At 39.5% G+C, this 22970-nt stretch overlaps 2 protein-coding genes across 2 annotated transcripts in view; both read right to left on the reverse strand.

Moving 5' to 3' along the window:
• Window positions 1-1404: 1404 nt before the first annotated feature.
• Window positions 1405-4469, reverse strand: Hd (humpty dumpty). Its single transcript, XM_076782805.1, has 7 exons — window positions 4260-4469; window positions 3424-4056; window positions 3011-3339; window positions 2734-2951; window positions 2473-2676; window positions 2228-2414; window positions 1405-2154 (listed from the first exon to the last, which is right to left on the reverse strand). Exons 2-7 carry the CDS (start codon window positions 4053-4055, stop codon window positions 1979-1981), a joined length of 1746 nt encoding a protein of 581 aa, XP_076638920.1. The 5' UTR covers window position 4056; window positions 4260-4469; the 3' UTR covers window positions 1405-1978.
• A 5964-nt stretch (window positions 4470-10433) lies between these two features.
• Window positions 10434-22970, reverse strand: part of LOC143351345 (lachesin) — a 129490-nt gene continuing 116953 nt past the window's right edge. Inside the window, exons 9-13 of the mRNA XM_076782827.1 lie at window positions 18922-19071; window positions 14180-14330; window positions 13681-13829; window positions 11248-11307; window positions 10434-11131 (exon numbers count right to left, since the gene is read on the reverse strand). Of these exons, the coding sequence (XP_076638942.1) occupies window positions 11004-11131; window positions 11248-11307; window positions 13681-13829; window positions 14180-14330; window positions 18922-19071 (638 nt within the window). The 3' untranslated portion in view covers window positions 10434-11003. The remainder of the gene's footprint in view (window positions 11132-11247; window positions 11308-13680; window positions 13830-14179; window positions 14331-18921; window positions 19072-22970) is intronic.

A 22970-nucleotide genomic window follows, 5' to 3' on the forward strand; every position in this document is an offset into this window, starting at 1 on the left:
ACACCAAAATGTCTGTCCTCTCGTCATTCTCTTTCTAACCTAACTGTTCCAAGTGTACAACACACACGCGCGCGCTACACAGTCGTAGACTCCCCCCTCCCCCTGCATTCGTTGGCACCCTCCCTGGCCGCGAACCCCTTACCGCCCGCGTACCCAGCAGCTTTATCCACCCTGAACCCTCCCGTTTACAAGGGGTTGCTTCTCGGTAGCCTGATCGGACGTTCGCGAGAAGAAGGGACCTTCTCTTTTGCCCCTCCGCGCCGTCCTTACCCTGCTTTTTTTCGCATTTCAGATTCGACATTGTTTTATTTTCGAGAAGAAATTTCATCCAACGCATGGTATCTCGAATCGCGCTTCGAGGCGTTTGAATTCAGCGCCCTAAAAATATTTCGAACATCATTGGTACGAATAACAGCTGTAATCCGCCCCCCTCCCCCCTTTAGAAGATGTTAATGCTTTCTAAAGTTAATGTTTTAATTGTTCAGAAATTTGTTAATAATTCTCCTTCGTTATAATTTACAAGAATTAAAAATAAAGTTCTAAAATAAAATTCTATCTACGATACGTCATCACGATTGTTTCGAGATACATCAATTCGACTCCTCGATCTTGTTCGTGTTCATTCACTTTATTGTCGATTCGTAGCAAAGGCTCTTCAACCATCTTTTTGAACGATATCGGTCACAATAGTATCGCAAAGGAATCTTGGCTCCGCGGTCGGGAAAGCCCAATTTTCAAATGGAAACCTGAGAAAATTCCTGCGACGAAAGTATCGCTCTAAGCAAGGCCCGAGGGGGCAATATTACCAGTGCATTGTTCGACGACGAAAAGTGAACTCGCATAAAAGACCTTGGAACATGAAACTGCTCGTTGAAGAGTGTCGCAATACGATGAGCACAGACTGCAACGGGTACTGACGTAATCATCACATGGGTACGTGTATATTTATGACCGTGCTCGGTGTAGATACACGTGTGCACGCGAATCGTAATAGATCGTACTACTCCAATTCATACCGCGTCAACAAAGTTTTTTAGAAGCTGTTTCTTGCATCGGTTAGACACGATAATTTGCAATTTTAATTTGAAACAGGAAAATTTTATTTACTTCGTCGAGGAACATAACCGTAATTAATCTGACGTTCGTTAAAGTAATATGAGAAAAATTCGTTCTTACAATAAACTGATTGTTCGCGTACGAGGTGACCGGCCGACGATTCGGGGGCAGTGAGCGAATATCGATTCGTTATTTTTAGGGGCAGTCCATCCGTGGACCCCACCTTCGCCGCTGGCGAGTTCGAAAATTTATCTTTAATGAATTTTCGTTATGCATACTTTTCGCGTGCCTAGTTTGTTTCATTAAAATTTAGGGGATAAAGGGAACTAAAATTAAAAGAACGAACGATGGATATTAACAAATTTTATTTATAATTTCAGTATAAATTTCATTGAATTTTCGAACGGTATAAAACACTTTCGAAATATTTAACGATAAGTATCAGAGTTATTGTCACAAATAACGAACACGTGTATCGTCTACCGGTGCAATACAAATAACAATGTTTTGTGATTACACTAAAAATAAGGCAGACATAAATTATTTCATTACTTTCCTGGAATCTATGTTAGTAACATTATTTTTGTTCCGAAGGAAAAAATAAACCTTGGGTTACTGTTTACTATTGAATATACTCAAGAACTTGTCACAATGCATTGTCATAACATATAAAAAAATATCGATAATTATGATCCCGATAATAATTAATTATAATGATAATAATAATACTTAAATATATACTTGATTTCATTAATTACGTTGGCGATACTTTTAATCTATAAAAAAATATTATGCAAATAGCACTGATTGTTGAATAAATAATGTCGTCATTGTGTTCAAATTTTCTATAAAAATAATTCTTAAATTAAGTTTCATGCATTACCGTTTAAAATATTACTAATAAAATTAATAAAACTTTTTGTCAAGACCACGTATACAAATTATTGGAAAATTTAATATTTTCTAAAATTTGAATATGTGTTGAATCTGGGCTGCAAAAGTGTTTTAATAATTCGTCGTTGAATCCGCAATCGCTCAAATTCTCTTTGCCGAATACATTTAGCGGCTTCTTAATCGAATTTTCTGACTCTGTCCCTTCTGTAAAATCACGAACTGCTCGTATTATTATTACACGAGTGGTCGTAAACATAGGAAAGAAAAAACAATTTACCAAGTCCATCTTTTGCTGTTGAAAATGGAGTTGTTGTATATAATTGAGCACAGCTTGCAGAAAATTGTTCTAACTGACTAGATTTCATTAAAGAGCAAAGAGAAGGTAATACATGCGGTAAAAGGGCTCCTTTCAGTTCCAACGAAAAATACCTTTCGTTCTCTACGCGTACTATGCTCTCTTTAACCTTTAAAACGTAAAAGTAGCTTGCATTTTCTATTACATAAGTAGATTTAAATACGTACCTTAATTGGTTTTAATGTAGCACCATGAAAAGCTATGGGTGCTAAAAGAGTTGGTGGCACTCCAGCTAAAGGGCCAGTTATTGTAATAGCAGACTTGCAGTTAATTAGAAAATTAAATAAACCTTGTGCCTCTACTCCTTTGACGAAAATAAGAGAGTGTTTCAAATTGTCTACTTCAGTTTCCTTTTCTAATGTCATTCGCACCTACGATAAAATGTCATAAGCGATCAAATACGGACAAATAAAGTATTATAGCATTACCTGAGAATTATTAATTTTAAGGATTTCGGAATTTTCAACTCCTAAACTCTGTAACCATTCATCTTGTGTTTCATCCTCGTCGTCCTCGGGAGTTTCGTTTTCTATGTTCTTTGATTGTGTTATGGAACTTGTAGTAGAATCCAATGTTTCACACCCTGAATCAATTGTACCTGATCTCCTTTTAAAATTCTTACTAAGAGGCATTGAATATTCTATCTCTAGAAAAAATTATAAAATATTATAAATGTTTACACAACTTACTTGACTTCTTTTGTACCTTCTTGTTTTAACAATTGTCGAAAACCCCGTGTAGTAGGAGTCAGAAATGCATGAGCTTCGGATATCCCACAAATTCCAGCAGCACGAAATAATACAGTAAAGTTATTTGCGCAAACATAAAAGTATGGACATTGTTGGGCTCTTAATAAATGGAAGAGCGACCTAAAGCTCTCGCTCCAGTCTTTGTATAAAGCATCTTTGATAAGTACATTACTCATTATTGACGAATTACTCGTTAAGTTAGCACCCACTTTGCCAGCAGAGCGAGGAAATAAGTCTAACCATGGTAACGAAGGATGTTGCCATGTTAAACAACATTGGTGCAGCCTATCCAAAACAAATATTTTTTTAATAATTATTTGAATAAATATTTCTACTAAATTAGAATGTGCAAAACATTATAAAAGGCACCTTGCATTTGGACTAGTATCTAAGGTTGAATGTTGCTCACTGATATCCATACATCTTACAAAACCAGTTGTACCAGAAGCTTCTTCGCTAGTTTTTAATTTAGAATTCCATGGGAATGGTTTTGGAGACATAAATCTCATTTTGGTCTTTAAAGTCCAGTCTACCGGAATATATTTTTCACCTTTCGGTAATTCTAGATTTGAAATAGTCTTGTTTCCTTCCAACTTTGAAAGTACATTACAAAATGTGAAAGGGGAGTCAACTATCGAGTTTCCTACTGTTTCTTTTTTTGGAACTTCAATTTTCAATAATTCAAACAATGTATTATCACTACTAGTTTCTAGGTCTGAGGATGACATAGCAAGTCTTTTATTGGTTTCCTCTTGCACAAAAGGATTTTTACGTTTTTCAGATACATAGTTACTAGAATTAAGGTTGCATTTCTTAGGTACAAATGTAGATTCCAATTGCAAACTTTCTCTATTAATAGGTATGTTGTTTATGCGTGCTTGAAGCGCACGCTTTTTCACTTTTAAGCGATGTAACTGCATTACTTGATCGGGCCTCTTCCATTCCGATGCGTGTAAATTTTCTGGATCCGTCATTGGCGAGTGTAGAATAAGTTTCGTCATGCTGGTATTACAAAAAACAGAGATAACATTTTGAATAATGCAACGAAAGGATAATAGTAATATTTCATTTATCATTTCAAAAATTTTCTTTACAGATTGGAATGATAGGTTAAAGTTCCAAATTATTTAAATTTCGAACAATTTAAAGGCTCTAAACATTTTTCACTAATATTTACAGAAAATCATACATTCAATAATACACACCGTTATTTAAAATGTTGTTATCATATCGGGTTGTCAGTCAAATAAACTTTCTCTAACCCGCCAATAAAAGCAAGATGCACGTACACCAATGTTATCAGATCGGGCACCGGGTGCATCAGAAACCAGAGAGAGAGATGCCAGATTGAGCATCGGGTGTACTACTCACACTATGCTAGATCACGCGTACGTGAGCTCGTAGAGTTTCGGAAAGTCCACAAAGCAAACTAACACATGCTCGCTTTCTTGATTCTCCGAAGCTACCCGACGTAATTTCGGAGACAAGTTGCGTGGAATAGTTCATTAGCTTCAACGCTAGATGGCGCTTATTTATCGACCTCAAACCCTCTGGTGCTAAAACGTCCAAGTTTGTCGTGGAATAATTCGTTACCTCCAACGCTAGATGGCGCCTATTTCCCGACCTCAAACCCTCTGGTGTTAAAACGCCCAAGTTTGTCGTGGAATAGTTCATATTGTCTACGCTAGATGGATTTCTCGACAAACTTGGGCTTTTTAGCACCAGAGGGTTTGAGGTCAGGAAATAGGCGCCATCTAGCGTTGAAGGTAACGAACTATCCACGACAAACTTGAGCGGCTCTCTCGACTCTCACGAGGCAATCGAGAAAGAGGACATGCGTCAGTTTGCTTTTGTCGACTTTCCGAAACTCCACGAGCTCACGTACGCGTGATCTGGCATAGCGTGAGAGAGCACCTTAGGTGCCTTTCTGGCATCTCTGAGTGACTCTTGAAGGAGAGCAGTCAGTTTACCTTTGTCGACTTTCCGAAACACTACAAGCTCACGTACATACGCGTGATCTGTCATCTCTGGTATAAACCAGAGATGCCAGACGAAGCGCCGAGTGCAGGCTCACATTTGCCTTCTCACTTTTGAACAACTGAAATCCGACCTCACATCAACGGCATACGATTCGGAATCTCTCCCGCTGGCCTCTGCTGACCAGGTATTTTTACTTGTCTTTCCTAAAGTTCATTACTGAACCCTGCAAATTACTCCTGGTTTCTATTTGCCTCTGATGACCTCTGATGACCAGTGCTGACAAAAGTACAGAACTCCCGACAACTTTTTACACCATACAGCGACTGTTACTGACTGCTCCTGATTACTGCTTGCCTCTGCTGGACTCTGCTGACCATCGCTTATATTTCTGACGACCTATAACGATTACTACTGACTTCTGCTAACCTCTGTTGGTCTTTGCTGATCTCTGTCAGCGTGTGCTTGTCTCTGCTGAACTTTCCTGGCTTCTGCCGAACGCTACTGACCACTGCAGGTATTTCTGATAATCTATAACGATTAATACTTACTACTGCATGCCCCTACAAGTCTCTGCTTGCCTTTGCAGGTTTCTGCTTGGCTGTGCATGCCTTTTCTGGCCTCTGCTGAACACTGTTGACCACCCCTGATGCTTCTGACATCGTACAACAATTACTACATGCTACTCTTCGCCCCTGCTGATCTCTGCTTGCCACTGCATGCCTCTGCTCGTCTCTGCTGACCGCTGCTGACCACTCCTGGCATTTCTGACAACGTATAATGATTACTACTGACGTCTGCTAGCCTCCGCTGGCCTCTGCTGACCGCTGCTGACGACTCCTGTTACTTCTGACAACATATAACGATTACGACTGGCTACTGTCAGCCTCTCCCAGCCTCTGCTGACCTCTGCTGACCACCCCTGATGCTTCTGGCAACGTATAACGATTACAACTTGCTACTGCTTGCCCCGGCTAGTCTCTGCATGCCTCTGCATCCCTCTGCTGACCTCTGCTGGCCCCTGCTGACCACGCTGACCTTTGTTAACAACTTCTAACATGATGTACATGTATTAAAACTTTGTATAATGTAAATCTATGACAATAAATGATATAATTTCAAAGAATTCTATGTGTTCTCATCACTTTTACCTTTCTTTTCCTCTCCCCATTATTCCTTTAGTTATAAGAAACCGTTTCTCTACTTAAAACTGGAATTCCAAAGTGCCCGGAGCGTTTTCTGAAATGCCGGTGACCTTGACCCACTTTCGAAACTGGGTCAAGGCCAAATCCTGATTCCCAAAGCGCCCGGAATTTTTCTAAGATTCGATGGCCTTGACCTACTTTCGAAATTGGGTCAAGGCCATCCGGATTTCCAAGTTGGCCCGAAGATTTCTAAAATTTCGAATGGCCTTGACCTACTTTCGAAATTGGGTCAAGGCCATCCGGATTTCCAAGTTGGCCTGAAGATTTCTAAAATTTCGAATGGCCTTGACCTACTTTCGAAATTGGGTCAAGGCCAAATCCGGATTCTCAAAGTGCCCGAAATTTTTCTGAGATTCGATGGCCTTGACCCACTTTCGAAATTGGGTCAAGGCCATCCGGATTTCCAAAGCGCCCGGAATTTTTCTAAGATTCGAATGGCCTTGACCCACTTTCGAAATTGGGTCAAGGCCAAATCCGGATTCTCAAACTGCCCGGAATTTTTCTAAGATTCGAATGGCCTTGACCCACTTTCGAAACTGGGCCAAGGTCAAGGTCAAATTCGGATTTCCAAAGTGCCCGGAACATTTCTAAAATGCTGGTGAACTTGCGAAGAAGGTAGTACACATCTTATAGGTAAGAGAATGATTTGGAGAGGAAAAAGACGGTAAAAAATGATGAGAACACATTGAATACTTTGAAATTATATCATTTATTGTCATAGATTTACATTATACAAAACTTTAATACATATAAACATATTATACTATATTACATCATGTCACAAGTTGTCAGCAACGGTCAGCAGTGGTCAGCGATGGTCAGTTGACGTCGGGAGATGTTGGCAGAGGCCAGCTTAGGTCGGGAGATGCTGGCAGAGGTCAGCAGAGGGTGGCAGTAGCCAGTAGTAATCGTTGTACGTTGCCAGAAATATAAGCGGTGGTCAGCAGCGGTCAGCAGAGGCCAACGGAGGCCAGCAGAGGCATGCAGAGGCAAGTAGAGTCCAGCAGGGGCAAGCAGTAACAAGTAGTAAACGTTATACGTTGTCGGAAGCATCAGAGGTGGTCAGCTGTGGTCAGCAGAGTCCAGCAGGGGCAGGCAGTAGCAAGTTGTAATCGTTATACGTTGTCAGAAGTATCAGGAGTGGTCAGTAGCGGTCAGCAGAGTCCAGCGGAGGCAGGCAGAAGTCAGTAGTAGTCGTTATACGTTGTCAGAAATATAAGCGGTGGTCAGCAGAGGCCAGCAAAGACTGGGAGAGGCTAACTGTAGCCAGTCGTAATCGTTATACGTTGTCAGAAGTAACAGGAGTGGTCAGCAGCGGTCAGCAGAGGCCAGCGGAGGCTGGCAGACGTCAGTAGTAATCGTTATACGTTGTCAGAAATTCCAGGCGTGGTCAGCAGCGGTTTGCAGAGGCCAATGGAGACCTGTTGACGAGAGGTTGGATATTAGTTGTTCAAGAGCGAGAAGGGAAGTGTGGGCCTTTCTCTCTCGACTCCCACGAGACGGTCCTAACTTACTTTGGGCAGCTTCGGAGAATCGAAAAAAAGGGCATGCGTCATTTTGCCTTTGTCGGGTTTCCGAAACTCCACGAGCTCACGTACGCGTGATCTGACATAGTGTGAGAGAGCACCTTCGGTGCCTTTCTGGCATCTCTGCTCTGCATGCTCTGACATGATATACTATAACATAATATATTTATATGTATTAAAACTTTGTATAACGTAAATCTTTGGCAATAAATGATATAATTTCAAAGAATTCTATGTGTTCTCATCATTTTTACCTTTCTTTTTCTCTCCCCATTATTCCCTTAGCTATAAAATACATGCCACCTCTTCGCAAGGCCGCCAGCATTTTGAAAATGTTCCGGGCACTTTGGAAATCCGGATGGTAAAACGCCCAAGTTTGTCGTGGAATAGTTCGTTACCTTCAACGCTAGATGGCGCTCATTTATCGGCCTCGAACCCTCTGGTGCTAAAACGTCCAAGTTTGTCGTGGAATAGTTCGTTACTTTCAATAATAGATGGCGCTTATTTATCGACCTCAAACCCCCTGGTGCTAAAACGCCCAAGTTTGTCGTGGAATAGTTCCTATCGTCCACGCTAGATGGATTTCTCGACAAGCTTGGGCGTTTTAGCACCAGAGGGTTTGAGGTCGGGAAATAGGCGCCATCTAGCGTTGGAGGTAACGAATTATTCCACGACAAACTTGGACGTTTTAGCACCAGAGGGTTTGAGGTCGATAAATAAGCGCCATCTAGCGTTGAAGGTAATGAACTATTCGACGCAAACTTGTGTCCGAAATTACGTCGTGTAGCTTCGGAGAATCTAAAAAGAGAGTATGTGTCAGTTTGCCTTTGTCATCTTTCCGAAACTCTACGAGCTCACGTACGCGTGATCTGGCATAGTGTGAGTAGTGCACCCGGTGCTCAATCTGGCATCTCTGTCAGGAACTCCTCATTCCATTTTTGCACACTTTGCCACTGTGCTCGATCATGTGTACTAGTAGAGTTTCGTAGAGTCGAGGCTATGCGATTTCGAATCTCGATTCATTTCATGTAAGCGAACTGTCTGTACATAGTAAAAAATTCACATCAAAACGCCAATGTTATTTTTTACAGATTTGATGGCTACATTGAAATAAAAAGGCAATTTATTATACTGTGTATACTTATCTGTTGGTAACGTCGCTTGAAGCTCGAGTGTGCGGTAGGTGCTGCCATGTCAGCGGGTATGTACTTCCAGAAATAAAATTTTATACCAAGCGACTTCGCAGATCTTGTTTTCATTTGTTTATACAAAACGCTATTTCAAACTACGCTCTGTAGACTGTTAGGGGCTTGAAGAACATGTAAAAGAAATGCGATAATTTGTAACGTATTAAAATTGATTATTCAAAGGTTTTTGCATATAACAAATAAATAGTATTTTTAACAAATAAATAAAGGCTAACAAAAACCTCTGACCCAATACGACTAGCAATTTCTGATTAATCTTTCTTTCGCTTCATAATACACTTGGTGCACAATCTTTGCTACCCAAAGTTAATTAAAATTAAACAGACCCATCCGTACTCCAGTATGGAAAAGTAAATTGAAGGAAAGCAAACTTTATTTTATATGTAAATACATACAAGCATACTAAATTTATGCAAAGACGCGTATCTATGATACTGTGTAACTCGAGCAATCGTTGCATCAGTAATTGATGATTTAAACAAGTACAACGAGTGCTTACGAAATAACGAAGAGGGTGGGTTTCTTCCATAGAAACATAGGAAAGTTAATAGATAAATTCTTTTCCATTTGTACGAGCGTATTACGTTCAAATATTTTTCATAGTTACATGAGTTACAACACTCGTGTTTAGACTAATTGTAAGTCAGAACCCCTGGAGCGTATCTGGCCGCATATGGCATCGTTGATGGCCACAGAGGGGGGCAAAAAGAAGACTATTGCTTGTTTAAATTTCGTTAATTTTTTATTTAGTAATTCCAGTTTAATAACACTCAAAAACCATTTCCTTTCTAAGATGTTACACGCCTTTTTTTTTTTATTAAAATTATTTGTATCTGTGACTCTATTACAAGTTTTCGTTTCTCCTTGAACCATTACACTTTGATTGTCAACTATTGAAAATGTACCCACTCACCTCACAGCTTTGGACTCGTCTCCCGCAATGTTTCGGCGACACGTTTAATATCTTCGTAACATTCGTCGTGTTATGACGCTGCAAAAGGATCGCAGCGCCTCGTTCGTACCACTTAAAACTTTCTCGGCAGGAACGAACACATGCGCAAGTTTCGACTGTAATTACCATACTGACAAACAGAAACTAAGAGACCAAGAAACTCCCATCCTTGGCAAAGCTAGGAACCAATCCAAGTGGATAGGGTGAATTGGAACCCAGATTCCGACCGCTTAATCATTCTAACGGTTAATGCAACCGACCAAGAATGAGCTACTAAACACGTCACAAAGAAGTTTCATTCGTAGAGGATTAATCTACAGATATAATCGATGCAATCTTCTTATTGCTGGTATCTGAAATTTTAGAAAATCGCCATCACTTAATATCTCCGATCCTCTAAGGAAACTTTCAATCTGGATTTTCAACATCGAGGAACATTGCTTCGACTAACACTTAAGAATTTTATGGCGTGGGGGAGTAGAAATGATTGACGACAGGTAGCGTACAACGTTTGATCTCATACTTTTATTTCGAAACATCGAGTCCCCTGACATCTAAACGTCCGTAACGCTTATACCAATGACAAAACGATCGTAACTTAATATTATTGACGACTTGTCAAGCATCGTTAGGAAGGGCCAAGCTGCTCGCGCGCTTCCGGTTCTTGTCCCATCAGTCGCGCGTCGACCCGACGATCGACGCCCAACGAAACGAGATTCAAACGGGCGCGTACATTGACAACATTCATTGATCTAAAAATGTTTTCGACACTCGGAAGTGGGGAAGGGGAAATAGGAAGATGTAGAGAACGCGAGCCTCCGATTTATTTTATTTTTCTCTTCGTTTCGTATCGTTCTTTGGTTCGCCGTTTCAACATTCACACGCACGTTCAAACGATCCCGTTCCTCTTTACAGGCAAGATCACTCTTCCATTCCCCGCGTGCACGTTCGCGATCACGCGCACACCCGGATGCCTCCATACACGCGCATACATACACAAGCATTCTCGCTTCAATTCTTGTCCTTTGGCACAAAGTTATCCGGCACTCAGCTTAGCGGTAACCAACAGCGTATGCCTTCTTCACCGCGGCCAGAGAAACACCGGTATGAAGAGAAACATCGACACGAAATGCGACAATTTGTTGCTATATCCCATGAACCCTCTGCTGCCGTTGTTAGCACCTGAACTTTGTGCGGCCTCGGCCAAACCTAAACGAACAATTCAATTCCACGTTTATCGTTTCCCCACGTCCATCGACGCTACGATCATCCGGCGATCGTTTCTCTCGTACTTTTATAGCGGAACGCGAAAGATTTCCACTTACCACCGATGATGGACACTTGGTTCTTGCCACGCGACGTTCCGTCGAAGCCGATCTTAATTACTGCGAACAGACCACGGTGAAAATCAGACAGTTAAAGTGGACAGGCGTTCGTAAAATAAAATCGCGGAGGAATCATCTCGGTTAATTTGCTGCCTCGATCGAGTACAAAATCAAGTTCAACGCGTGAAATCGGTTTCTAGCAGTTGTTGATGCAACGATAATGCGGCACGGCCGATATTGGCGTAGCTACAATATTCGTTGGACCGAACTGCGACTCATTCTGCTATCTCTTGCTATTTGCCGAATACTGGACCCTAGATTTGTAGTAACTGCAGTCGATACAGTAATCGTACCATTTGTTACAAACTTCCTTCTGTTTCGTGGTTTGTAACAGGAACAATATAATAATTACAATATTCAAGATCCATTTTCCCCGCCAAAAAGTGTCACAACTTTTATTCAGATTATCATTTTTAAAAATATTGATCTGCATTTAGATTTTTTATTCAAGCAAGAAGTTAGCTTCATCTCAGCTAGTTGACATTCTCAAATCCCTGTTGGCGCTGCAGGAACACCGATAACTATCTATTATACTGTCGAACTAATACAGTAATCGTATCATCATTTGTTACAAACTTCCTTCCGTTTCGTGGTTCGTAACAGGAACAATATAATAATTACAATATTCAAAATCCACTTTCCCCGCCGAAAAGTGTCATAACTTTTATTCAGATTATCATTTTTAAAAATACTGGTCTGCATTTAAATTTTGTATTCAAAGAAGAAGTTAGCCCCATCTCAGCTAGTTGACATTCTCAAATCCCTGTTGGCGCTGCAGGAACACCGATAACTATCTATTATACTGTCGAACTAATACAGTAATCGTATCATCATTTGTTACAAACTTCCTTCCGTTTCGTGGTTCGTAACAGGAACAATATAATAATTAAAATATTCAAAATCCACTTTCCCTGCCGAAAAGTGTCACAACTTTTATTCAGATTATCATTTTTAAAAATACTGGTCTGCATTTAAATTTTGTATTCAAGCAAGAAGTTAGCTCCATCTCTGCTAGTTGACATTCTCTAACTGACCATTCTCAAATCCCTGTTCGCGCTGCAGGACCACCGATAACTATTTGTTGTGCTGTCGAACTAAGCTAACCGGCAAACTAACTGGAATAATCAACATTCGCGTAATCGCCGGAAACAATGTTTGCAAATAGACTTGGAGCACTACGAATGCGGTCTCCGCTTAAAGCGATTATCGTTTCGAGTTAAATTTCTCTGGAAACTGTTTTTCGTTCTAACTCTTGAACGGCGAGAAACGTAAAGAAACATTTGGTACGAACGTTGTTGGAAACGGGACGGGCTATTCAGAGCTCCGAACTTTGTGTGTCCGTTGAAGAATGTGATGAGACAAACCCCCCCGCCCGTCCTCCTGAGAGGTTCGACAGTGGTAGCGGGCTCAAACTGGATCAAATAGCTTCGAATCTTCGAGGTCAGATTCGAATCCAGACGGTCCTCAAAGTCTTGATCGGTCTTAAACTCTTGATAGGTCTTGGAGTTTCTATTGGTCTTAAAAGTTTTGGTTGGTCTTCAAATAAATGAATGCATTCATAGAATCATAAAGATCCCTATTAAATTTTGTTTTCAAAAATCCATTAAACGCACTTTGGCAGCTGTTACGTAAGGGTGGACCATCTAACTTTAATATGAATATTTTTAATAAACTTTCTATAAAAGAATTTTCTGATTTTCTAATCCTTAAAACTTTCAATATGCACGTATGAAGAATTCAAGACCGATCAAGACCTCAAAAATCCATTAAACGCACTTTGGCAGTTGTTACGCAAGGGTGGGCCATCTAACTTTAATATGAATATTTTTAATAAATTTTTTATAAAAGAATTTCCTGATTTTCTAATCCTTAAAACTTTCAATATGCACGTATGAAGAATTCAAGACCAATCAAGACCTCAAAAATCCATTAAACGCACTTTGGCAGTTGTTACGCAAGGGTGGGCCATCTAACTTTAATATGAATATTTTTAATAAATTTTGTACAAAAGAATTTCCTGATTTTCTAATCCTTAAAACTTTCAATATGCACGTATGAAGAATTCAAGACCAATCAAGACCTCAAAAATCCATTAAACGCACTTTGGCAGTTGTTACGCAAGGGTGGGCCATCTAACTTTAATATGAATATTTTTAATAAATTTTTTATAAAAGAATTTCCTGATTTTCTAATCCTTAAAACTTTCAATATGCACGTACGAAGAATTCAAGACCGATCAAGACCTCGCGAATGGATTTGAATAAAGCAATTATACTAATATTAGCAGCGTGACTTCGTTCTGACTTTTCAGACCGTATCAGTCGTCGAACTTCCTTCGTAAGTGCTTTCCTAACGAAGTTCCACAGAACTTACCGTACAGCCTTAAAGTGCCATCGGCCATCCCAAGACTGTTCTTCGACACGCATTTGTAGCTGCCCGTATCCTGTTCGGTAAATCCTTTGATTAACAGCGTCATCAGAACTGTGTATCCGGATCGTTCTTCTCGCACGTTATACTTCTGCCTGTGCAATCCAATGGCAATAAGTCTCGCTAACTATCGAGAAACAGATCAACATTTAACCCTCGTACGGCTACCACACCGATCGTTTCGACCTAAGCTTGCGGAATGTTAGACTTCGCTACTCGATACACGATACTTTCGTGCTCGAGCGACATTAAAGCTACGATATTCTTTGTCGATATTAATTATCCTTAATTGTATTCGAAAAAAAACGTTTAATTGCTCGTTTAGACCACGTTGAAATCACGTATGTATTTGTAAAAGTGTAACATTTACGAAAGGTAAATACAATGAGAAAAATTAAGCTTTGACCGTTCGAGGGTTAAAATTAAGAGTTGGGGGCTGTCTCACCCGTCGATCAGCAATTCATCCTCTGACCCTCGTCGGTTCTTCACCCAGTAATTAACAGTATTTGGAAATGCCTCTACGTAGCACTCCAACTGCACGTTCGTGCCCAAAGGTGCTCCCAACAGCTGATTAGGTGCTTTGACGACAGGTGCAACTGTGAAAGCGGTTTCAAATTAATTGCCCGATTTATCGCAATACACACGGTCCACCAAGATTTTGATTAATGTTCTGCCGCGTAGAATATAGACACCTATAATTTGTCGCAATTACATATCCTCTGTACACGGTTTTCTCAACAGTGGGTATGTGTGATTTAATGCAATAATTAATCCAACGGTTGCAAATGTTTGAACTTTAACGAGCGTATGCGAATAGTTAACCCTTAGTACCCCGTGCGCTGGGATTGCCTTTGGCTAAGTTATAACGATACTATTTTGGGATGGAAAATTATTCGGAAATTCCTACGTTTTCGTTCAATAATAATAAAGGTAAAATTTGGAAAGAACATTCCTCGGAAATTTGTTTTTTAACCAATTATATCTGACGCGAGAAATTCTTAAAAAATTGTAGATAAACGATCTCTAAATAATTTCTAATTTTTAGTACATTAGAGATGAGTTTATGTCGCAGCTCGAGTATAGTTCTAAGGTTAACATCGACGGATAGAGGATGCTACGGTTTCCTTTCAAGTTTCATCCATTTTTCATCATATTGCATTTCCGTTAAAAGTACCCTGTATGTAGAAAATATATAATATCGATGAAAATGTTTTGCACATTTATGAAAACACTGGAAACGTGGAAAGAGGATTTAGCTTGAAAGGACAAGTTCATAGAGTAAATGAAAAATGACTGGGGAGCCAAAGCAGGGAGGATATGGTTTCGCTGTTAGTCGATACCGTCATATTTACGAACACGCGAGGTTTGTTTGTCAACGGAAGCTTGATGTGGCTCGTTACCCCCGTTGTCTTTATATAATCGTGTTTTCACAGCTCCACTATTTTTATCGTCGAACAGCCAACATTCTAAAGAAATACAATGCCACTTGTTGACTAAAACACAACAATTTAAACGATTTATGGATCACGATGGGATTCGCGTAGATTCAAAAATTAAATCTGTCCTCACAAAGGGCTTGGATATTTTCAAACTAATCTTATCACTTATCATAGTCTTTAAATAGAATTCATAATTATTCTTCGTGTTTCTAATACACAGAGAGTTCGGCCAGACTTGGAAAAAATTTTAATGAGGGATTCTAGAGGCCAAAATAAGATGAAAATCAAGAATACCAATTTGTTGACGGAGACTTCGTTAAAAAGTTATTAACAAAATTATTGCTAACAATTATTCTTGGAATGGATTAAGATTGTGGTTCTCAAAACTCTTGGGAAAGAAGAATGTACGCCACTGAAAGTATTATGTCGACCGTAGATTCACTTGAAAATCTGTGGCTAATAATACCGTAACCGAACTATACAGAGTGTTCGGCCACCCCTGGGAAAAATTTTAATGAGAGATTCTAGAGACCAAAATAAGACGAAAATCAAGAATACTAATTTGTTGATGGAGGCTTCGTTAAAAAGTTATTAATGTTTAAAGTTCCGCCAGTACTGAATTTTTTTCTCGAAAATGCGCAAGATTTCGGGGGTATGTCTATTCACCAAAAATGATTGTAATTGAACCCCGCAACCGAAAATAATTTTTCCAAAACGATTTGAAATTTTTTTTTTCCGTCGAAATATTTCACACCTCCTCGAATTTTTTTCTCGAAAGTGGGTAGGAATTCGGAGGTATGTGTATTTACCAAAAATGATTGTAATTGACCCCAGCAACCGAAAATAATTTTTTTAGAACGATTTGAAAAATTTTTTTTTTCGTCGAAAAATTTCAATACCTACCCGATTTTTTTTCTCGAAAATGGATAGGATTTCGGAGGTATGTGTATTCACCAAAAATGATTGTAATCGACCCCCGCAACCGAAAATAATTTTTCCAGAACGATTTGAAATGTTTGAATTTAATTGTTAATAACTTTTTAACGAAGCTTCCATCAACAAATTGGTGTTCTTGATTTTCGTCTTATTTTGGCCTCTAGAATCCCCCATTTAAATTTTTCACAGGGGTGGCCGAACACCCTGCATACTTCAGCTTATATCATATATCGTACGTTGTAGCACTATCTGTCGTGTTTTTGTTAATATTTAGAGTATTATACGAAGCTATTCCAAAGCGGACTTTTTATTTAGATGGAAAAGTTGATACGAGTAAAACGCGTATCGCGATTGTTATAACCAAAAAAGAAAAAAATCCACGCGAATCCCATTCTAATATTTTTTTAAATTCCAACGGCAGAACGATAAACTATTTTGTATTCGATTTATGATTTGTCGAACTCGCTGTTACGGATTCGCGAAGTGTATAATACGGTTTTTTATTTGTTCGAAAAGCTCGACAACTTTTGGAAGACCGGGCATTAATATTTCAACGGGCATGTAATAACGATTATAGTTTCATACAGGCTTCCCCGCTGGAATACACATTCGGAAATCAATACTTCCGGTTCCGATATTACATTTGCCAGCGTCGTTAAAAGTATGGCCACTGTTAAAATAGAGCGACGTACGCGATTATTAGCTTTCACGTGCCCAGTGCAAAACTATGAAATATGTAATGCATAAACGAGAACCTGACCGTAATTAATTCTCAGCCAATATCTATTGTGTTCGAATAATTGATGCTGATTAATCGTTACGTACGTGAATCGCTGCGGATCGACACAAATTATTTTATATTCGAACGAACGCGGCTCCCAACAGCATCGAAATATTCTGTACAGTGACATAATGAAATAAATATCTGACACGGAAGATCCGCGAACTTTTCGTGTCAATTTTTAGAAAACTTTCTAGGTTCGTGGAGCAATCATATTTGCAAAATTCAAGAATACAATTATCTTCCAACGTGTTTCATCATGTTCAAATAATTTTGCTTAATGATGGGTTTAATATCGTTAAATTCCTTTCACATTCTCAGCTTTTTATAAATATACTTACAAATATTTAATTTCTAAAATACTACGTGTCTGAAATAGTTGAAACTAGTATCAACTAATTGCTTTGGTCAGACTAAAAATATTGGAAATGTTTAAAATTTCTACTTATTTCATTATTATGGATAAATTTATGAATAAATTAAATATTGTTTTACCTAGTCGAAGCCTGGGTATCTCGTCAGAAAGGCTCCCGACGTTCTCGTGGACGTAATCTTTGCTGATGTGTATTCCAATCAATTATCTTTTCCCGAGCATTGTTAAAATTCAGACCAAGTTTCCATTCTATTCCGCCGTCTATTGTTCGCGGTAAAAGTACGAAAGCGTTTCTGTCTCGGATATAAACGTTATTGCGCCGAGCGATAAATTCGCGAACAACCTGCTGCGCTTTTTCTCCATCGTTCGCTTTAATTCGCCGCGATTGCGGCCGATAAGTAATCTGAAATCTCTTTCGTTGCATCGCGGCGCGACGAAGCGAAGACACGAGCGGAGCTCCGAGTGCTTCTTCCGAAAACGAGATCTAGCACGCTGACATCGGTCCCCCGGATCGTGGAAAGGACACGGTGTCTCCTCTCTCGCTATCTCTCTCCACCCAAATCGCTTTAATTCATCGTAATAGATCGATCGATTGTTTTCGACTTACAAAGAGAACTTCCCCGTTGTAACTCTCACTTTTGAACGAGCTTTCGCGCCGCGATGCTCTTTGAAATATTGGGTCGTTAAGGAACTCTTGCAATACTCGCGACAATAGTATCGAAACTTGTTGAAACAATTACCACGATTATCTATCGCGTGTCTCTATCAAAATGTGTCACTCTAACAGAATAAGAGCACAGTATATCGTAACAAAAAAAAATGCAAAACGGAAGGGAACAAAGATAATAAATTGGGATTTTGTTACTGAAATATAGAAACTGATAATAGTTTTCGAGATATTTAACGTTAAAAATTAGGCGCGAATTTATTTTCTAAGGCACGACTATGCATCGCTTGCGATGTAAAATTAATTTTATAACCCGTGTCTCGAGCAACAAGATAAACGCCATCCGGGGAAAAATTCTCGAACGACGCTCGAATCTAGGCTAAAAAGAGTATCGGCCCAGCAAGCAAAGCGTCTTATCCACGACGATGCTCTCGTCTTCAAAGTAGAGTCATACTTTGGACGATACACGTGCACCTGAACTTTAACGTTAAATTAAAACATGAAGAATGCTTAAGCATTAATTAAAAGGAATTTTAAATTTGTTGGTAATTCGAGCAAACCAGCGATGTACTGGTTTGAGGAATTACGTACACGTGCATATGCTTTTAACGGTTTCGACCTACATCTCGGAGTCGAGCACTGCGACGAGGCTCTCGTGGGTCAGAGTAGACCCGAGCACGGTTAATAAACGTATTAATATAAAATATCTATGATCGCGAATTGGGAATGTCGACGCTCGAATTACGTAATCCTTCTTCGAAAGTAAATCGTAAGTCGCTGGTTGCTGGAATGCTCGGTGCAAACTGGCTCGATCTTGGCGGTTCACCGACGACGACAGAAACCGTAAAAGCCAGGCGGTCGCGTCAACGGCCGTAACGATTCGTCACCGTGGAGCGTGGTGTTACGTCAACGACGGATACCGTCGCATTTTGTCGTCGACGGGAGCCTTTCTGCTGGATACAATCAGGGATTAGGAGGGAAACGAGCTTACAATTCACGGCGAGTGTCACTCGCTTGCTAACTGCGGGCGGTACGTCGTTGCTGGCGATGCAGAGATACGCCCCCATTTGTCGCCTCTCGACGCGATGGAATTGCAGCAGCGAACCATTGTAGGTGTCGTACTTCTCGAAAGTGCTACCACCTGTGTGCAGAGAAAACGTTTTCTATCTTAGATATTTTCTTGAAAGTCAAACGCTCCGTGGACGCGGACCCAAAAGCCATGCTAGAGGGGGTGGATCGAGCATCCAAGTATTTTTTTCAACCTCCATTCGCACGATTTTTAAAAATTCAAGATAATACAAGATGTACGAAAAGGTGAATGGGATACATTCGGGTGTCACCGCAGATCAACGACGAATATTTTAACTTCGGATATTTTTTCTCGATATTAAACAGATCTTACGTAAAGATCAGCATTAAAGTTTAAGGTTTAAAGCCTGCTCTGATACCGAATAACAACGTGTAACGGCTTGAATTATACTCGAAACCGCGAAGAACTTTCTAAATTGTACTTCGAATCTACCGTACTTTACAATTAGTTTTTAATTGCAATATCGTTCACTGGGAGCACGAGCAACGTAAACAAGGTGTCTCAGTCTCATTAATTTCAAGCAGAGAGAAGTCAACCGGATGGACGATCGAATTAGGCCGTTCATTCATATCCCCGTTATTTTCAACGCCATTTAGCGCAACAAGTTACTTTAGATTGAACGAGTAATTAGCTTTGAAGATCTGGATGTGACGTTAATGCACACGCGGTAGCTGCTCAACTATTTACAGTAACTGAAACACGCTCAATTATTCATTGTCACGTGTCAGTTAATGGAAATCACCTCAGATAGCGTTACAAATTGTCTACCGTGAAATATTTAATCGTCGAAGTACTTTCGGCTTCGTACGATCGATCCAGCGTATTTTCAAGTTATTCCTAGCGTTGCTTCAATCATGTAACTGGAAACGAGAAACGTAAATGCGAAGATGTAAAATGAATTTTATTGTTTTCAACGTGCACACGTTAAATGTACCTGTGAAATATTTTTTAGTAGAATCGAATTTCGAGCGAATTAAAACGATCGTATCAGAAATTTGTTGTCTATAAAAATCCCAGCCGCGCGTAAATTCTTTCCTTCGGAGAGGGTGCGTCTGAAAACGTTGGGGAGCCGGTGCTGCGCGGGGTCGTTAAATCGGTTCAGGGACGTCAGTTTTCGAAATTGGATACATTTCTCGAGCGTTCCGCGCGCGGGAGGCAACAAGTGAAAATAGAATTATTAAACGAAAGCAACGCAAGCCAAGAGCGCTCGAGTGGCAAGCACGTTGCAGCGGCGCAGGATAAAAGATTGCCTACGGAGGGTGACGAAATGGGAAGAACATATCTCGGGACAAGAAGTTACAACTTTCCAGGACGGGGCTCCGATCTAAACGAATCCGGGTAGAACTTTTAACCAGGTCGAAACCGCAGACTAATGCGATTGAACGAAGAAACTGCCTCCGAAGTAGAATGGGGAAAGCGAAGGCACGCCGCGCGTGAAACAAGGGAGAACCGAACAGAGGAGATCGCGGGGAAAGGGGAGGAAAGAGGGAAGGAGAAAGTCGAAAGCTCGATGCACACAACGTAGTAAGCGAAAGAAAAGATGAGAAGATATATGCTTAATTCACTACTTAGGTAGCTAACGAGTTCCTTAAGTGAGCGAACGCTAACGAGTTTGCAAAGCTCGTAAGAAAAGCGCTATCGTCGGTTGGAACAGTAACGGAAGATGCATGCGAGAGATGGTTTTCAGGCTTCAAAAGAAACGCACCGATATAGACAGCGTCTACAAGAAACCCTGCACAATTTACACTTTGCTAATTCTTGCTTATTGGCAGTCGGGTTACGTCACTTTCGATTAGCGGACGCTTTACAATTGTTTTTGCACAACAGAGAAAGTTTGTAACCTGAATTTATCGAAAGTTACATTACTTCCACCTTCGTCAGAGTCAAATTATTTAAATCGCGTTTTCATTAAACTTTAAGGAAACGCATAATTATCCACGATGGAAATAAACTTTCTTCGTTATACAGGGTGTTCGGCCAACCCTGGGAAAAATTTTAATGGGGGATTCTAGAGGCCAAAATAAGACGAAAATCGAGAATACCAATTTTTTGATAAAGGCTTCGTTAAACAGTTATTAACGTTTAAAGTTCCGATCGCACTGAATTTTTTTCTCGAAAATGCGCAAGATTTCGGGGGTATGTCTATTCACCAAAAATGATTGTAATTGACCCCTGCAGCTAACAATATTTTTTTCAGAACGAGTTCAAATATTTTAATTTCGTCGAAAAATTTCACACCTTCTCGAATTTTTTTCTCGAAACTGAGTAGGATTTCGGGGGTATGTCTGTTGACCAAAAATGCTTGCAATTGACTCCCGCAACTGAAAATAATTTTTCCAAAACGATTTGAAATTTTTTTTTCCGTCGAAAAATTTCACAGTCTCGAATTTTTTTCTAGAAAGTGGGTAGGATTTCGAGGATATGACTCTTCGCCAAAAATGATTGTAATTGACCCCTACAGCCAAAAATATTTTTTTTAGAACGATTTGAAATTTTTTTTTTCGCCGAAAAATATAGGCACCTACCCCCTGTCGATTTTTCTTAAAAATTCCTTTTTCGTTTTTAGTAATTTTATTTGACGCCCTACAGAAAAGTTATCTAATACTTTTTTGTAGGTATCGATGTGCTCTACTTCAGAAAAAAGTTTCATTGAAATATATTCACAATTGTAGGAGTTATGGCTGTTTGAATATTGGACCATTTTCATGGGGTTTTTCTCATTTTGCGGGGTCAAGGACCAACTTTTCGAATATTTTTGCGATTTGTATATATTCTCCATCAAAATACGCGTAGTTTGCTTTTTTAAACATCAAAATCGTCCAATCCGTTCACGAGTTATGACGTTTTAAAGATTCGCATGAAATTTCAGTGAAACATATCAATGGTATGGTCAGACATTACATTTTCGGTAAGGAATTTTTTTCTCGAAAGTGCGTAGATTTTCGGGGATATATGTAATGACAAAAAATGATTGTAATTGACCCTCGCAACCGAAAATAATTTTTCCAAAACGATTTGAAATTTTTTTTTTTCCGTCGAAAAATTTCACACCTTCTCGAATTTTTTTCTAGAAAGTGGGTAGGATTTGGGGGGTATGTCTATTCACCAAAAATTATTGTAATTGACCCCCGCAACCGAAAATAATTTTTCCAGAACGATTTGAAATTTTTGAATTTAATTGTTAATAAATTTTTATCGAAGCCTCCATCAACAAATTGGCATTCTTGATTTTCGTCTTATTTTGGTCTCTAGAATCCTCTATTAAAATTTTTCACAGGGATGGCGGAACATCCTGTATAAAGTTTGTCTTTTAAAGCGTGTTTACCTAGGTGGGCAATATTTTAGGTAATTCTAGGTGTCAAAATAATTTTTATTTAAGAGGGTGTTTTGATTTGAGCGTGCAATTTTTAAGCCTCTGTTATTTTTTCAAAAGAAAACTATAGGCTTTGTATTGGGATATACAGTATCTTTTACAAATAGAAATATACCTTTATAAACTTGAGACTATTTGAGGAGCATTTTCTTTACTCGTTCGTAGCTCCAACAGTAAGTTATGCAGGGCACTTTTTAGTCGTTCTAGCGCGTGAATTTCAAGTGTTTACATATATTTTTTAAACGTCTCGGATACTCCTTAGAAACAACGAATTTCATATTATTTTCCAGGTATGCGCGAGAGCACCTCGATTAACCGGAATTCGATTTAACGGTACCTCGATTATCCGCGGTTCTATTATTCAATATCTCTATTGTTCGATGCATCAAAGCTGTGGTATTACGAGATTATGTTATACGATGCGCTTGTTTATAAATAATGTTCATTGTTTCTAAAACGATTCTCCGTCGCATCATTCGATCGAGTTCAACGACGGACCCGTTATTAAATTCCACCGAAACTACGAAGATACGAGAATTCTTAACGATACGAAGAACGTTAATTATAATTTACGAGA

The sequence above is a fragment of the Colletes latitarsis genome, chromosome 2, assembly GCF_051014445.1.
Source record: "Colletes latitarsis isolate SP2378_abdomen chromosome 2, iyColLati1, whole genome shotgun sequence".
Classification (NCBI taxonomy): domain Eukaryota; kingdom Metazoa; phylum Arthropoda; class Insecta; order Hymenoptera; family Colletidae; genus Colletes; species Colletes latitarsis.

What these genes read in the sequence shown, in the direction of transcription:
- Hd (XM_076782805.1), bottom strand. Translation starts at nt 4,055, where the DNA reads ATGACGAAACTTATTCTACACTCGCCAATGACGGATCCAGAAAATTTA. An exon ending in ACAATTGTTAAAACAAGAAG is followed by an intron (nt 2,952 to 3,010) that starts GTACAAAAGAAG and finishes AATTTTTTCTAG; the next exon opens with AGATAGAATATTCAATGCCT. An exon ending in CTACATTAAAACCAATTAAG is followed by an intron (nt 2,415 to 2,472) that starts GTACGTATTTAA and finishes TACGTTTTAAAG; the next exon opens with GTTAAAGAGAGCATAGTACG.